We start from the raw sequence: 17,684 nt of genomic DNA, 5'->3' as shown, positions 1-17,684 counted from the left end.
CCAGTCCCAGCTCAGCTGCAGGTTCCTGCTGTCCCCAGATTTGCTGCCAACTCTGTGCCTGGGCTTGCCACCCCATAAATCAGGGAAGATGATCCCTAAGTGCCAACAGTGGCCATCTGTGGGGCTGACCAGAGCAAGGGGGAAAAGGCCAGCACGCTGACCCACGAGGGAAGGACATCTCCATGAACTGTCACCCTTCCATGGGGTTAGTGACAGACACCACTGTGGGTGGCACACACCCCTTCACCTGTTCCCCCTCTCCCAGCAAATCCCCTTGTGGGACTCACTCACCACACAACACCTTTCCCAAATTCCAGTGAACAACTCACCCTGGTGAGGGCAGCCCAGAGGCTCTATGGGACCTGCTGTCCACTGGTTTCAGCACACTTCCAGCTCATTATTGCCCTGCAAGTCAGAGCACTGACCCCAGCAAGCCCCAGAACTGCTGCTAAGCCAGGGGCCACTTGATGCACGCACAGAGAGATGCCCAGCAAAGCCAAATTTGTGTCTCCAGTGCATTTTCTGCCTGGTGCTCTATTAACCACATAATACCACATGATGCTGTGAACACACAATATAAGCACCCCTCCTGCAGCGCTCCTCAGGGAGGATGGGAAAAAGAGGCATCAAATCCTCCACGTTTTCAACATTACAGTTTTTGGTTTGGGTTCTTTTTTTTTTTTCAGCTAGACCATAAAAGCACTTTTAAAAATTCAAAGCCGGCTTTTCTATTACTTGTGCCTCTGCTCAGCTTTGATATTTTTTTTTTAATACTTTCCTTTCTTTATGTCTGGGCATGGCTTTTTTTTCCCTTTTATATGGGAAAAATCAGAAGACAATATTACAGTGCTTTGAAGTCCCTCTGTTATTATAGATTTTCTTTCCCTGAAATCAAACATAGGTAGATATATACTGCAGTGATGGATATATTTGAACAAATCAAAACAGTTTTTAAGCTCTGCTGTGCCAAAGATCACAACATTTTCTCCCTTAAATTGCCAAAAGACCTGTTACCATCAAAATGAAAGCTCACGCCTCTAGTCCAGAAAGTGTTTACTCACCCTAATAAGAACAGGTTTGCAGCTGAATTATCTTTTGACAATGCTGAAACTTTCTTTGTTCTGATTTATTTACCTTATGCAGACACAGCCATGGAGAATTTCACCTTAAATTTTCATTGTAAAGTCCCTCTTCCATCATCCTCAAGAATTTGTTGGGATCCTTTTCCACCTACCCAGAGGTAAGCACTGGACTCAGCAATTTCATCTCCAAATAAATACCAGTGCAAAAATCACCCAGACCACGTAAGATGTGGAAAATGTTTGCAGGAAGGAATTCCGACCTTCTGACCAAGTCAGGGTGGTTTTGGTCATCACCCACTTGCTATAGGGAGGTGACTGTGGACACCCATCCTTGAGAACTCATGAACCTGCTAATTCTCTCCATGGCAACATATTAGGACTTGTTGGAAAAGAAAAAAAACACCTTTGGGAGGATAATGAAGTATGAAAAGGGCCAAGGGTCACAATTATCAAAATCAGACAGAGTATGGAGAGAAAATACCCACCAAAATGAACTGCTTCAACAACCCCAAATGGCTAATTATGTAGGAAGAAAGACATCACACCAAGAATAACCATAATGAGCTTTGATTACACTGCAGCTTTTGCATTTTATTCTTTCAAATACCCACCAAGCTCTTTGAAATTCAAGAGTTCTCTTATGTTAACATCAAAAGGTAAGAGCGCACGGAGGGCTGTGTACTCAGTCACCGCGAGAGATGATTAGCAAATTAAGAGAGAAAAAAAAAAGTCCAGGGTTTAAGCAAAAAGCAGAAAAGAAAAGAAGAAATGAAAAAATAGTCAGCACAAAGTGCTAATTATACAGTTTCTGTGCAACACCTGGCTTGTTTTTGCTTCTTTAATCAGGCTCATTTCAGTTATGGCACAGACTCCATATGGTGCCTAAGCAAGGAGGCTTTGTCACCTCCCTGTCTCAGATGTGTCTGGATGCAGACAAGGCAGTGGCACAAGGCGTAGGTGAGAGGTGTTGGCTGCCCAGGACACCACTTTTTTTCACCTATGAGCACTGGAAAATGAAAGGCATGATATTCACTCTGCTAATTAATGATCTAAATATTTGATGTGGTATTCACAGCGCTTGCATCAGGACTCCTGCCAAAGGATGTGTTTTGGTTTGTCAGCAAGAGGTAAATAATTTAAGTTTTCTTATTCCTGCCCTGAGCTCCCCAGCTGCAAGTTTGAAGAATAAATAAGTAAAAACCACTCAGCAGAGTAAACGGGACTGTTTCACCATCTGCCCGGCAGGTCATCCACATGACAGGATTAGGATTCCCTTGCTAAATCCAGGCTAGCATAGGATGGAAAGACAGGAAAGAAGAAATTGTTGTTTTGGTGGGGTTTTACTTTTTTTTGGGTTTTACTTTTTATTTTGGTGGGGTTTTACTTGTTTTTTTGGGTTTTACTTTTTATTTTAAATGCCTCTGTAGTGCTTATTTTCACCCTTGCTCCTGCCTTCCCACCTTGGATTTACTCACATGGTCCCATCTCATGCACTGTTGGAGATTCACACCATTTTTAGGGACTGAAAGACACAAAACTGAACCACAGAGGGGAAAGGAACTTGTTAAAAAGTCAGTGGTTGAAACAACCCAATGAGACTTTCTTCACCATCTGCACAGTAAAAAAAAAAAACCTTAAAAAAACTCTCCAGAGCTATTTTGCTATTGACCATCTCCTCCTTTCTGTCCTCTTCTCCTATTTTCCATTTCCCCTTCTCATGACACCCATCCCCTACTCCCTGGACAGCTGCACATATTCACAAGCACCGTTGCACATGCATTTATAAATGCTGACCTCACCATTTCCAGAGATGTGGGCCTTCAATAAATTTACTTTTTCTTTTTTTTTTTCCCCCTTGCTTTACTTCCAGCTGGCAAATGGTCAGAGAAAAGATCATGAAACTTTTAAATGAATTCATTATTCAACACAATCCACCAGCTTCTCTCAATAACTCTGACAACACAAAATGTCCATAAATGAACTGTCCCAAGCGCCCCCAACGTGACCTGAGTAAGGGGTGCCAGGGAGGCCGTGTGTTGCTGCTTCCTACCAAGAGCCTGAAGCACACTGAGCCTGTAGCACAGCACTTGGGGAGCACTGAGGCTCTCAAGAACCCAGGAAAACGGCAGGAATAGCAAAATCCCCCAGCTCAGCAGGTGCGTGGTCACTTCTGCAAGAGGCAATCCCTCCCCTGCTGCCTTCAGCAGCATTTCCCTCTGGCTCTCCTCTGTGTCTGCATAGGGAGTGCCCCTTTTGCAGGGACAGTGCCCCATCACCCATGGCTTTGGACAAGCCAAGCAATGTCCCTTTGTCCCATCTCTTGCTCCTGACAGGGTGATTGACATTGAGAATCGCAATTAACGTGAGAACATTGATTCTGCAATGAGGCTGGAAAATCCAACGTACTGGAACTCAGGAAACCAGGTCTGCAACTCAGAATCTTCCACCAGCTACAGAAAAATCACCTCTCTGTTCCCCAGCCTGTCCATCTGTCACCTGGGTTATACCACTGAAGACATGTACTAGGGAGAATAGGGTAGAAGAGGTGACAAATTTACCCACCACGATGCTAAAAGCAGTTGGCCACAAACTGTCCCAAAAGGCACAAAGCACTGTCAGGAGGACAGAGTTTGTTTTGAATGGCCAAGGAAAATGATCCATGCTGTTACAGCCACTGTGGGATGGAGTCATCTGGAAGATCTAATTAAACCGAGTATTTGGCGAGCAAGAGGGAAAAAGCCCCAAGCAGTCAGAAGGCACAGCAAATTAACCCACAGAGGCTAAAGAGGCAGATGAGCCCTCAGCTGGGGTCCAAAAAGAGGCAGGGAGGTGGCAATATGTACACAACCACATCTAGAGAGAACAGAGCAGGAGCCACATCACCAGCTTGCCACCAAGGATTGGTGTCCCTAGGCTTGGCTGCATCAAAGCAAGCCTCTAGGCACTGCATCCTGAGGAAATCAGTGAACCCTGATGTGCCAAAAGGCCACCTCCAAACCATGGGGACCAGGAAAAAAGAGGGTCAGCCCAGGAGAGTTCAGGATCCAGCCCAGGGACAAGCAGAGGAGATGGGGACCCAAGGCTGTCACCTCACTGCCTGGGCTTGCCTCTGGGGTGCAGCTCAGTGGGATGCTCTGTGGGGCTCTGGAACTGTTGGGGGATGAACCTACAAGAAAGGGCTCAGAAGGGTCCCCAGAGCTGGGGAAAACCTCCCCACAGATTAAACATGAGTACTGGAATTGCCAGGGCCCATAAGAAAGAAGGAGCAGTGCAAAGGGGCAAAGCTGTGGTGAAAATCACACATGACCAGGTAAGGAAGGCAGTAAAGCCAATTAATCAAGTCAAGCAAATTGAAAAAAGAGGAACAAGGAAGAAAGTCTATGCTGGAAATAAGAAACTTCAAAGGACAATCACCTCAATGAAGAAGTAAAAATTCAATGTACCTGTACTTCTAACCTTGCCATCACTACAATGAACAGTTCTCTAATGAAGCCAGATATGGGGGATCCAGGCCTAAGAGCTGTACCATGGGTCTAACATTCCTCATGTGACAACACCACTTATGACCACACCTGGCAGGACAGTCAGGTGCTGAGTTACAGGGAGAAATGAGGTTAAAATCCATCCCTGCACTTCACATGTTATAAGCCCCCTATATTTTGGGAGCTAGAGGACTGCACTTGCCACCTCTGCTACAAATACAACTGGTTCTGGAGAATGGCAAACTTATGCAAGGCACTGTAAAGATGAAAGGGAAGGTCCAGGATTGAGGAGGTGGTACGCAGCACCAAGCATCAGTGTCACCCAAAATTCACACACGCCAGAGAGAGAAAGCAGTGACAGATTACTGAGTGTGAAGCAGGGAGACAGGATTGGGCATGAAACCATAAAGCAGAGCAGGAATTCAATTTCAGGACTGTCAAACTCACTTGTGGCCCTGGATACGCTCACCTGAAGAAGGATGCTGAGAGAAAAGCTCAGCAAAGACATGACAGTGAACAGGGCACAGCTGAAGCCTCCCCCTAACCAGCAACCTCAGTCTGACCAGCACCAGCAATGGCAAGGGGTCCCTGGGGATGCCAGGGTTTAAATTTAAAAGCCAAGACTTGCAGCAGGGCACAGACCTTCACTAAGTGCACGTGAGATGTGCACTACTGGCACAGAGCACGGCACACCCAGGCTTGCTACAGAGCAACCCACCAGCCCAGACCTGGACACAACCTTCCCACAAGAGAACCTGCAGATTCAAGGCACACCTTGGGACTGAACACAGATTTCAAAAGCCTGCAGTGAAAATGAAGCCTTCAGTCTATCCACGACAGCAAAACACAGCCAAGAACAAACCGACAAATGAAGGGATGGCCACATGCCCAGAGTGCTGCACCGCGTCGCTGCAGGAGGACAGAAACCATCCCTGAAAATCTGGTCTGCATGTGTGCCATTAGGGCTTCTCAATTAGCAAGCCTTTCTGGCACTGGAGAAGCTCAGAGAGCAGCACAGGAGCAGATATCCACAGAATGATAGCTGTCCCTAGAGAGCTGGGCCAAAATACAGCTGAGCACTCCTACCCAGCTGGATAGAACAGCTCTTAGCCCAGACTCTGTCTAATCTGCTGATGAGCTCTCAAGAGCCTCCCATACTAGGCCCTGCAAAGGGAGCACAGCTCCTCACTTTCCTGAGCATCCCACTGCAAAACCTACTTCTCAGAGAGCAACTTTCAGGCTAATTTCTCTCAGTCTCCATTTGAGACCACAGCTGGCAGGTCTGCTCCTGTTGCTGTGGTGAGTGCCAACAGATTCTGCCTTTATTTGTGATGACCACTGGCCCACTGACCCTCTTTTAAGAGGCTCCCAGGAGCTCTTACCTCCGAATTGTCCTCAGCAGGGTGGACCTGGCCTCGTTGTGGAAGGTGATGACCACGCTGGTGGGCGGGAGGTCCTGGCTGTAGCGCAAAGTCGTACACCTGGGGAGGGAGAAGGCAGAAAAGGCTGTTCAGGTGCTGGAATTCAAAGCCAGAGCTCACTTCATCAAGACAGGCAGCACAGTCCAACAGTAAATGGTCTCCAGCCATTATTACAAAAAAAAATAAAAAAAATCAGACTTTTTCTGTGTGAATCATTTCTAGAGGAGTCCAGGAACTGCCAAGTAAGCCACTGAGGATTAAAGCAGCAAAGAACTTAACTGTCATTAATGGGAAGGGATGAGAAGGGAAACCAGTGCTTCCCAGCTACCCACCAGGGCTTCTCTCATGCCCCTGGCTCATGGCACCATCAGAGGTAAGAGCATCCCTGCAGCTCCATCTCCCATCCACCTCACTCTCAGCCTCCTGAGGAAGCAATTCCCACCAGCCAGCTGCAAGGTAAGCCAAGCCCTGTTTCTAAATTGATTGTTTCCTTATTAATTCTGCCTTAATTACATAACCAGACTACAGGGAAGATTGGGATTTCAAACTTTCCAAGCCAGCCTTCAGAAGGTGAAAACCCACAGCTGCAGCCACAGTCCCTGCTGCCTTCTTCCCAGGAGGAAATGTCACAGACTCTGTAATTACTTTGACCTTTAGCTGATTAAATTTGTGGCTTTTATAGACCGACACCAATATATTCCCAGCTCAGAAAATCCAGATACCCCTTACATCCATGCCACCCTTTCCAGGGCCCTATCAGTCCCTTAAGATGGTCTCAACATGACACAACAGTAGCTCTCCATCACAGCCATCCTGTCCCTTGCCATACTCACGCCACTTGTCTGCTCCTGTGTCACTGCCCAGGTGTTACCACTACCATCCCTCAAATGCATCAGGAAAGAGCACTGAGCAACCACTCTTCCAAAAAACCATTGGCTCACTCCCCCCAAAAATTCTGGACCACAGAACTTGCAAGGTGAAGTAAAAACAGATGGAAAAATTAAATTGGATATGGAGAGGAGAAAGCACGTAAGAGCAGCCAGATATTGCTGGTTTATGCTATTCAGAACAGCATGTTGCACCTCTCAAATGCCAAAATGCTCTATTTTAAACGAGGTTTTACATATTTTAATTTTGAAACTGTATTTATGATTATTTACAAAGTGAACAAGTGTGCACAACGGGAGAAACAATTCCAAAGATAAAGAAAAAAATGGTATCTTGGGTGGGACAAAATATTTGCAAGCTCACGCTAAATTAGTTGCTGCTTTCTCTCATTGTTTCACTCAAAACTCTTTCCAAATCCTGCTTGAACTTGACCAAAAGCAGGTTTCTCATTACTCCCCTGTTCTTTCAGCACAGTCATCCACACCAGGAATTCACCTTCGAGCCAATTCTAATTCTGGGTCCATCCCCAAAGGACGCCGAGGCCGCGCAGCTATTCCATATGCAGGAGAAAGTTCAGCAACACTGCCCCGCGCGACAACACCCTCATCCATCAAAGCTGCATCTCAGGGATGCTGGAAACAGAGGCTTTCTGAATTATGAAACAGCACTGGGTCGTGCCCTGAGCTGCTCCTCTGGGTCACTGCAGCATCACCTGCACCACCCAGCGTCCCGCTCCAGCCGAGCCATCCCAGGCTGATGCTGCTGAGCTTGGCCGTGGCTCAGGCTCAGCTCCCGTTTGCTCTGCGGAGCTGCAGGGACAGGCGATGGCAGCTGCTCTGCCTGTGCTATTTATACACGGCTCCCAGATGCGTGTCCTTCCACCCACTTCCAGCAGGGCTCTGTGGAGCCAACAAGGGAAGCTATTTCTGGCAAAGAACGAGCGGGAGTGGAAAATACAAAGTCATCAATACTTTACTTACGCTGCTACAACAGCCCAGGAGCTGGTAAAGAAAGCAGGAGCTGGGAGTGTCTGCGCCTCCCACGGGTGGGAGTGCTGGGGCTGCTGCAGGCTGGCTCAGGCTCCTCCTGAGCAACAACCTGCTTCTAAAATCCCAGGTGCTGACACACCAGCCCGGCCCAACCAGGCAATGTGCGTGTGGGAGAGGCTGGAATGTCACACACGGGCACCTCCGGAGCTGCAGTTCACCTCTGGCTCATGTCTCGTGAGGCTTGTCCCATCCCAAGGACAGGAGTGATGCTGCTATGGACCTCCAGCCTCGCTTCGCCTCTGTGACCAGCACTACACCCCAGCTGGGCCTTGCCTCTCCAAGCCCTGCCTGCAAAGGGTGAGGCAGAGCTGCTGGATCTTCCTCCCAGGGCTCCTCCTCCTGGCTGCTTTATGGCTCTGACTCTCTCCTTGGCCAGGATTTTACCCCTGGGTTCTTCTTTCAGGAGCCCTCCCAAAGTTTCCTCCACTTGGTCCCTTTTTTTTCCCCCCCTCATTCCTCCCCCAGTGTAACTGCAGCTAAACATCCTGGGTCCCCAGAAGGCAGATTTCACTTTAAGTTGTTGACTACAAGTGTCTTTTTTTGGCACTTACTTGGGTAATAAAAACCACAGCTTGGAAAAGCATTAAATCCAGCATGTCCAGAATTATTTTGTGTGACAATTACATCTGGGGTAATTTCAATTTAATACCTCACTGCAAGTGAAAATTGCAGCATGCAGCCCTAAAATTGCTGTAATAATGAAAATAAACCTGCTAAAAGCTGCCTGTGCTACCTCAGGCTGTCACTGGATAAACGTTTTGTGCTGCTGATGGTATTTCATAGGTCACCCATTTGCCAGCAAAAAAAAACAAAACAAAACCAAAACCAACACCCACAACATTTTCAGGAAACCAATGAAAGCTTGAGGGTTTTTTTAGATTGTTAAAAAAAAAAAAAAAAAGGGAAAGAAGAAAAGGAAAAAAAAAAAAAGTAGTAACTGCACTGCCTGTATTTGCAGTGTGTTGAAACTCACTGGCTAAAACCATTTAAAGTTTGATGCTTTGAAACCTTGCAGCAGGACTGGAGAGCAATCCTAGCACAGCAAGTGCAAGCAAGAAAGCTGCCAGGCAGCTCTGCAGGTTCCCAGCATCTGGGTGGGGTGAAAGAAGACAGAAACCAGGCTGGCCTGTCCTAAAAACTCCAGGGAGAGCACCCAGATAGAGAACAATTCTTATTTTCTCATGCAAGAAGTCAAACTTCATTTGATGGGAAGAGTCACTTTTTGATTGAAGTTTTTTTTTTTTTCCATTCAAAATGGAAATAATTTCACAATCAGGAAGCTCTGAAAGGGGTAGTCTGGCTACAAACACCTTAGGAATCACTTGGAAAATCCCAGCCTGGACTGGTTGCCTGTTATACTTCCTCCAGGTTGGACAGAGCAGCACAAATGTCCCCACATTCCCAACGTGCTGTTAACTAAATAAATAATGCAGTGCCTGTTTGTGGGGACATGGAGCAGACAGCCAGAGCCCTGCACTCACTGCAGGAATTGCAAAAGCTCTCCTGCAAAGTCCCAAACTTTGGACACTCCAGCATGGCCCCCAAAGTCCCTTTCTCAAGATATTTTTCTTGAGCTTCTTCAGCCCTTGAGCTGCTGGTGAGCAGAGGGGTCTCACAAGCTGGTAGCCTCCACACACAGCTGCCCCTGCATCCTTAGGGATCCTCCTGACAGGGCAGCACATGCCCATTCCCAGGGAATCTGAACCCATTTTACATTTAAAAATGGCCAACTTCACTCTCAGTGCCCCTCACCAAACCAAAGCCCACCTTGCCACCACAGCTGCACAGCACAATGGTAAAGATTAACCGTGTGAACAGAGATAGACCTGATGCCAATAGTTTTAACTTTCATATTTTTTAAATTCTGTACTGTCTTAGTGTGTGACTCTGAACTCCATATAAAGTGTTAGCAAGCTCTCTTCACAGTTTAGTTGGACAAAAAAATTCTTTTCCAGCCTGAAAAACAAGGAAATCATTGCAGCTTTAGGCTCAAGAAGTACAAACAACAGCAAACTGAGGAGAGCAATCTGGGAGGATGGGACTTCATAACCTGAAGCTGTAATTGGACAATTGACCCCAATATGTAAATGGGCCAAAACCTATAAAAGTGTGAAAATGTGTGACTGGTCATCCATCCTGCATCCATCTTGGGGACAGCCACAGCCAGGCTCTTGTACTGCCCAAGGTGTATCCTTTGAAGGCCTTTTAATAAATACCTACTTTATTCCTTTAACTCTGTCTAGCCTCTGTTCCAGATCAGCCTCTTTAGGCATCAGACCCCGTTCCACAGCCTCTTCTGGTGCCCCCAGGCTCATCCAACATCACATGTCCACAGTGCAGTGCTGTGTCTCTCAAAACCCACCTCTCCTGAGCCTCATTAATTTCCCTCCATAAATGATCATCCTCATCCCACTCCCCTAGATTCCCCCTGCCAGGCTTCTGCTCATTCCTCTGCTCTACTTCAACAGCCATCACTTGCCAACAGCTCTGCTCTGAATTTTTAACGTTTTCCACGAAGTCCAAACTCTCCCTCAACTCAGCTCACCACTTCCAAAGCACCCTCTGCATATTTATTTCAAACAGCAGCTGCATCAGGCAGAGCTACACCATCCTTCACCTCCCTGCTGGCTCCTCTCTTCTCCTTGGAAACACATAGGAGAACACAGCCCTGTCACCACGCATCCAAAATAAGGGTATTTGGGTTTGTGTGCACTCTGCTGCCACAGGGCTCTCACATCAGCCCAGAGGATCTCACATCACCAACAGCATGGGTTCACACCAGCCCTGATGGACAAACCACGCTGATTTCAGATGACATTCCCCAAGGAATGTTTAAAAATTGTTCCCGTGGGAAGAAAACGAAAATTATGGCCCTGGTGAGAAAGGAAGCCACTACCCACCACAGGTAAGAAAGAGTTGTCAGTGGAAAGGCAAGGATTGCTATGCAGGCTCTGCACACCTGTAGGGACGGGTGGCAGGACATGCAGGCACCTTGGTCACACCTCTCAGGACAACCTCTCAGGGTAGCATACACAACAGTGGAAAACTATTGTGCCTAAGCCCTGTCTTTGAGCTGAAGCAAAATTCATAAATCATAAAAACATAGAATATTTTTAGGTTGGGTTGGAAGGGACCTTAGAAATCACCTAATTCCAACTCCCTGCCTTGAGAAGGGACACCTTGCACTAGAACACGTTCCTCTAAATCCCATGCAACAATTGAACACCTCCAGGGATGTGGCATTCCACAGCCTCTCCTGGCAACCTATTCCAGTGCCTCATTCCCCTCAGAGCAAAGAATTTCTTCCCAATAACTAACCTAGGAGACATCCATGAAAATACTCTAAAAATTGGAACCCTGGATATGGTTTGATATAGAGCTGTAAAACAACGTATGTGCCAACTCATATGGAATCTAGGAAGTTCACAGAGCTTACTGCTGGGCAGGACTGTGCACCACCTCACCTGACCTCTGGGCAACACAACCTCTGGCATTTCTCCCAGTTATTTCTGCATTTTGCAGTTATCCATGCATTAAGTCCAGTGACTTGTGCCTGACTGCAGAGTACCTTTCAAAAAATCATTGCTTGATGACCTCCAGAGATGGCCAATTCAAGAAGTGCTGCTCATGACACAGTCAATACATCAGTCTCATACAAGAGTAAAAATGGGGCACAACAATTCAGAATTTGCTTGAGCAGAGCACACAGAAGGGTCAAGTGATCTCCATGGCATTCACTTCCCATCAATACCCTTGCTTCTTGGCTCTCCCCAAGCCACCCTTCCTGCATCTTGCCTCGAAGTATTTTTCATTCAGCTTTGAGAGGCCTCCAAAATGCTCCTTTCCATCCAAGTTATGCCAGCATCTCCTGCTCCTTTCTCTGGGTATGCTTTTCCCCTGTCAGTCAGGAAGAAGCTGCCAAACAGAGGGCTGGCCATGGTCTGTGCATCTCCAGCACCACCACGGCACCCAGGGCCTCTCCGAGGCACAGCTGTGAGCAGTGAGACGATTGCTGCTGGCACATCCTGCTCGTGGGGTCAGGTTTGGCACAAGGACCTGCTGAGAAAGCTCTGGGATTCCCTCTGGTGCTGCCTCTAAGCTCCACCAGGACACAACCTGAGCGTGGAGGTGGCAGCTCAGAGCACGGGTGCGACTGTCACAGTACAACAGGAAAAGCAGCAGCGGCGGCAGGAATTGCCACCAGCTCCAGACCCTCTGGCCCCTGCAGGTCCACCTTGGGCTGGCCATGGCTGTGGGCAGGTTGGTGCTACTGAAACACCAGAGCAAAGGCCTAGAGCAAAGAGAGGCTGGAAACACAGCTGGAAGGCTCAGCAGTCCAGAAAGCAGCCGTGCCAGAAGGAAAGAAGAAAGGACGCGGAGTCAGATGTCAGCTGGCAGTGCCACATGATTGCAGGGAATGCCAGCTCAAGTTTGGCTTGCCAAAGTGAAAAAATACCCTTGAGAAAGGTCAGAAGGATTTCTCTGTGCTGGACTGGCATGTGCCTCAGGTTTGCATTCCCAAAAAGGGGCTGAAAAATCCCTAGGGAGGCGTGAAACAGACGCTGTCGGGGCTGGGAGAAACAATGGTGATCCAAAGAGAGGAATCCCTGGCTGAGCAGATGACTTGAGGGTCTCCAAGGGCTTCAGCAAGGGTAAGGAGGCACATCTGCAACAAATACTCACTGGTGGTTCCTCACAAGGAATTATTCAGCAGGTTTGAACTAGATGTAATTTGATAAAATTGCAAAGAAGGCCCTGAGGAAAAATCTGCTGGGGCTGTGAACCAGCTCTGGCTGTAGATTAGATGTCCAGAGGAACCTGTCCAAGTCTGCTCCTTCCCCACAAAAATACTCGAAAATGCACAAAAGAGTGGAGTCCTGCAAATTGGTGCAACTTAACCACTGGCTGACCTGAGATCAGTCTCCTTGGGTTGACCAAGAAATACATTTTTCTACACTTTCTACATTTTTCTATCTTCTGGAATCTCAAGCAGTTCTGGATTTGGTTGGCATGCAATTAATATTTCCTCTAACTCACTGCCTCTTTCAGTCTCTTTCTTTCTTCTCCCTGCAAGACAGATATCTAAAAAATTAATCAAACGACTAAATTTGAAGAAAAGGGGAAATACAAGAAGGCAAAAATAACCTTCTCTGCACATGATGTGCTGCTGCCTGTGAACCTCAAAACTGATGAGAAGATGCATTTATAATTCATTAAAAATTTGCTGGGTTTTTGTCTTCAGAAAAGGAGAGGGGAAAAGAAAGAGAATTTACTAAGAAAGAAGGAAAGAATAGCAAGGCTGCCTTTAAAAACAAGTTAAACCAGATTGTGTGTCTGGATTTTCAAAGCAGCTCATGAATAATTCAGACTTCTAGGGCCCTCCACACAGACTCAGGGTCTGTCTTGCTTCTTGACTCCCTCCATCCTTCCTTGCTCAGAACTGAGGCAAAAAGAAAAATGGAGCCAACAAAAGTGAAAAGAAGAAAGCAAAACCAGTACAATTCAGTAGAATTTTAAACTCATGCCAGTTTTACTGGAATACCAGAGCTGACAGCAGAGTTTTTCACTTGGTGGAAGTAAAAGCAAAATCTGGTACATTGCACCTTCATGGACAACCACCAATCCATTATTAAAGATCTTTAGAAGCCAGGAAAACCTGAAAGTACATTTCAGACTGTTGGAACGCTGGATGTAAAGATTCCTTAGGGAGGATGCTTTCTGACCAGAGAGCTTCCTGGCATCACGTGGCAAATCAAAGCAGAGAACGTCCCCATCCTCACAACACCTCCACAGTCACAGCTGGGGAAGCACAAACCCAGCTCCATGCTGTGACAGCTCAAAAACACTTCCAGCATGTAGGGATCTGCAGTGCTCAAAGTAGAAATCCACCCAAATGGCCCCAAACCAAAATGCCCTTTTGCTGCAGCTGATGGAGTAGGAATTTAAGGTGCTGGCTAGAAGAAAAAACCAAACAAGAGCTTGATGGAAGAAACTGTCTCATGGCCTAAATTATCATCAGGAGCAAGTCTTGGAGAATTAGTTCCATTATTTACTAATACTTGACTTTGATTTCAGCCTACATAAACATATTAGGTCAATAGAAATAGCGAGACAAGCACGAGAGTTAAACAAACAACTTCATTCTGTCAGAATTACTCGGAGCAAGTTATCAAAGTAATCGATGGCACATAATAACCATAAGACAAGTGGTCAATATGTTACAGCAGTCAAAGGCAGAGGATGGTGCTAGCAGAGGGTGATCAATGGCACCCTGGGAATGCTGAGGCACTTGGTGATGAAGGAATGGCCACCACGAAATCATCACTGGGCCCTGGCGTGGTTCAGGTGGGTGCACCCCCTGAAGGCCACTGAGACAGGCAAGGGTTTATCTTCCCTATAAAAACCCCAGGATCCTTTCAGTCCTTTGCAGGGAAGGAGGCACCTGGAGTTTAAAAAGGAAATCCTGTGCCCCCATGGACTGACTGATGTCACTGTCATATTTTCTGAAAAATCCCTTGGCCAGGATTTCTTCTCCTGGGAAGCTGAGAAGCCTCAGAGAAAAAGGAAAACAATAATTATCTGATTTGCTTCTCCTGTGTTTTGCTGCTTTGGAAGATGGTTTGGAAATTGTTTACCAACTGGTCATTGTTTCATTGGTTTCATGTGAATTGTTTTGACTTAATGACCAATCACAGTCAGACTGTGTTGAAACTCTGAGGAGAGAGTCACGAATTTTTATTATAATCTTTTAGGATACAGACAGAAGGCTTTCTCTATTCTTTAGTAGAGTTTTAGTATAGTATTCTTTAATATAATATAGATCATAAAATAACAAATTAGCCTTCTAAGAACATGGAGTCAGATTCGTCATTTCCTCCCTACAACAGTGACCCAGAAAATACCAGAGACTGATGCTGGCACAGCCACCCTGAGGGTGGGTCTGCAGTCAGTCCTGGTGTGTCAGAGACCCCCATCCCTCCCTTCCCTCCATCCCCTGGGAAGAAGCCTCTCCCTGGTGCAGCGACTGCCTCCCACCAGTGGTTCCTGCGCCCACCAACGCGCGGTGCAGCATCACTTCCACTCCAGCACATCGTTTGTTCCTCAGGAGCCCAGTGTGTACTTTTCATCTGATACTCAAAATCACTTGCTTTTAAATACAGCTTGTCATTTTTAGATGACTCAAGTGTCAAAAACATTTGAGATCTAAATGAAATTTTTCCCTTTTCGGGATGAGAAAAACAGATCTCTCTGGCTCTAAGTTTTCCTGCCTTTTTACTTTTAGATTCACCAACAGCTTTGCTTTGGGTTTATCCTGAAATTGCCATCTCCTGGCTTTTCTTTCTCTTAAATAGCCAAAGAACTGAAACACTGTTATCCACTCAGCTCTACTGAGCCCTACCTACCCACGTAGCCCCCAGACTCAAGCTCCAGAGATGTGGCACTGACAACACAGACACAGCCCAGGTGTAGGCAGCGAGGTGGATCCCACCACCCACTCTGTCTCTGTTTCCATCTCCAGGCTCTTGAAGAAAAGCAGCAGTGCCTCTCCCCAGGCATTGCTCACCTTGAAATGGAGCAGTTTGTCCTCAGGGCACAGTGACTGGCAGGTCACTGTCTTTTATTAAATTCCCAGCTCTCACTCCTCCACTCCTCTGTGTCCCCCATGGTGACAGGGACATGCAGAAAGATCACTGCTCCACAGACAGATATCTGGGAAATGAGCTTTTATCTCTGGGTGAGTGTGTCACAAAAGTGGAGCTAATTAACTGGGGCTCTGTTTTTGAAAAAGGTTAATATTTTATCAAATGTCTTCTGTCTTGAGGAATAATTAGCCCTGGCAGCAGTAGCTCTGCCATTTCCCAAGGGATTGAGCAAGAGGCTGGAGAGAGACACGTGGTATTGATGGATAGACAGCAGCTCAACTCTGGGCTAACAGTGCATCTCACCAGCAGGTACTCCTCAACACAAACCTACCTGCCACAGGACATTAACAGAGGCAAACCCCTCTCTTCAAAGGCTGTACACATTCTTCTGGTGCATTCCATGCCCTCTGGTACAAGGATGCTTTAAAAAAACCAAGGCACTGTGACTCAGCCAGGAGCACTGACACTGGAGCACCAGTCCCAATCCCTTCTCCCCAGGCACTCTCTCTTCCCTCATTGCTCCAGCACCAGCCTGCACAACAAAAGGGAAATCCCATGGGCTCTCCTAATTCTTTCATCCCAAAACCAAACCTGTTCTCATGGGGGAACCAGCAGCTGAAGTAAATTCCCACAGGGACTGTGCAGGACGAGGTTCCCCCCAGTGCCTGCACAGAAGTCCTCAGTACAATGCACAACATCTCTCCACAGGGCTGGGATGCAAGCAGGGAAAATGGAGGGACTGAAAAAGGACAAGGGAAGGGTCATTTCAAATCGACCCAGAGCTGGTTTGTATGTGCATTTTTTCTTGGCAAAATGCAGTGGGGATGGGTGAGTGGGGAATTTCCAAAATGAAATCAAAACTGTCTCATAGGGAAACAAAGCCAAAATGACTTAGGGGAAAGAAATACATCACTGTGTGGGGGGGAGGGAGGGGAGGGGGAAGTTCTCAGCTTTTTTTCCCCTCTCTGAAACCGCAGTTTTTGACAAGGAACAGAAAATAAAGGTATTCTTCAGGGAAGGAATAGCTGGGATGGAAGCTGTGCATGCTCCCCCTCCTCAGATTCTCTTTGGGAGGATGCCTGTCCATGCAGATGCTTTTCCCACCCAGCAAGGCACTGAGGGGCTCAGAGGAGGGACAACTTGGACAAACAAAACTCAGCAGTAAGAAATGTAGTATTTTACCAGGATATTTGCTGGAACAGTCCAGCCATCCCCACTGCTTGCAGCCAGACTCCAAGACACTGAGTCCCTACAGATTCCCCCAGGACTCACCCTGCCAGTCCCCTTGGGCCTGCAGACATCTTTTAGGCAAGAATACAGCTCAGGAGTAGTTTTTGCTCGCTGTGCAGACAAGTGCCATAACTCACACTCCTTGCACAGCCCATTCAGATGGAAGTAGCTTTGCCCTCCAGAAAAAAAAAAAAATGAGTAACACAACCACTTAACTGGCACATCCTCCTGCATCCCAAACACCTGCCTATACACTTCCATCAGCTCCTCAGAGAGCCTGGCTCGCTCCTCAGCTGATTCTCAAGTTACCCTCATCCTTCTCATGAAGAGGGGACAAATAGCACTGAAAATCCACCACTGCAGGATAAATGCTGTCACATCTGCCACCTCCCTACAGCAGACACAACCAAAACACAACCAACCCTGCTCCTGGAGAAACACCAGCTTCCCCCAGCCCCAGCATTCCTTCCCAGAACCATTTTTAATGAAAGCTCCTCAGCCTGCCTTTTCTCTAGGCAGCCCCTCAAGACACAAAACTGCAGCATCTCACTTCACCTCAGCTCCTACCCCTTGGTGACAGCCAACATCCAGAGCCCATGACTGCAGGGCATGATTTGCAGCCTGGGATCAGCTGAGCTGTGCTCGAGAAGCCTGAGCAGAGCCACCATACTGCCAGGGTGAGGAAGACATAGCACCTCTGAAACCAAGAGGGTGGCAGGAGCTCGTTTTCCTGGGGTGCTGACAATGACCCTGTGTCCCTGCCAAGGAGGCAGTGCTGAGTGAGCCAGCCCAGCATCTCTAGCTCCAGGGAGTGATTAGGCAGGGCTTGGATGGCACAGAGCAGTACCACAGGCTGCCTCAGGCATCTGGGTTTGCATTGGGATCTCAG

General features: G+C 47.2%; 1 protein-coding gene across 2 annotated transcripts in view; it reads right to left on the bottom strand.

The window, feature by feature from the left end:
• Positions 1 to 17,684, bottom strand: part of GALNT14 (polypeptide N-acetylgalactosaminyltransferase 14) — a 97,253-nt gene that overhangs the window by 36,102 nt on the left and 43,467 nt on the right. For both annotated transcript variants that reach the window (XM_054629909.2, XM_077176147.1), the window contains one exon: positions 5,947 to 6,045. In XM_054629909.2, the coding sequence (XP_054485884.1) occupies positions 5,947 to 6,045 (99 nt within the window). The remainder of the gene's footprint in view (positions 1 to 5,946; positions 6,046 to 17,684) is intronic.

This window comes from Agelaius phoeniceus, chromosome 3, assembly GCF_051311805.1.
Source record: "Agelaius phoeniceus isolate bAgePho1 chromosome 3, bAgePho1.hap1, whole genome shotgun sequence".
NCBI classification, from domain to species: Eukaryota; Metazoa; Chordata; class Aves; order Passeriformes; family Icteridae; genus Agelaius; species Agelaius phoeniceus.
The sequence above is the reverse complement of the archived record's forward strand: the minus strand, read 5'-3'. Positions and strand labels throughout refer to the sequence as shown.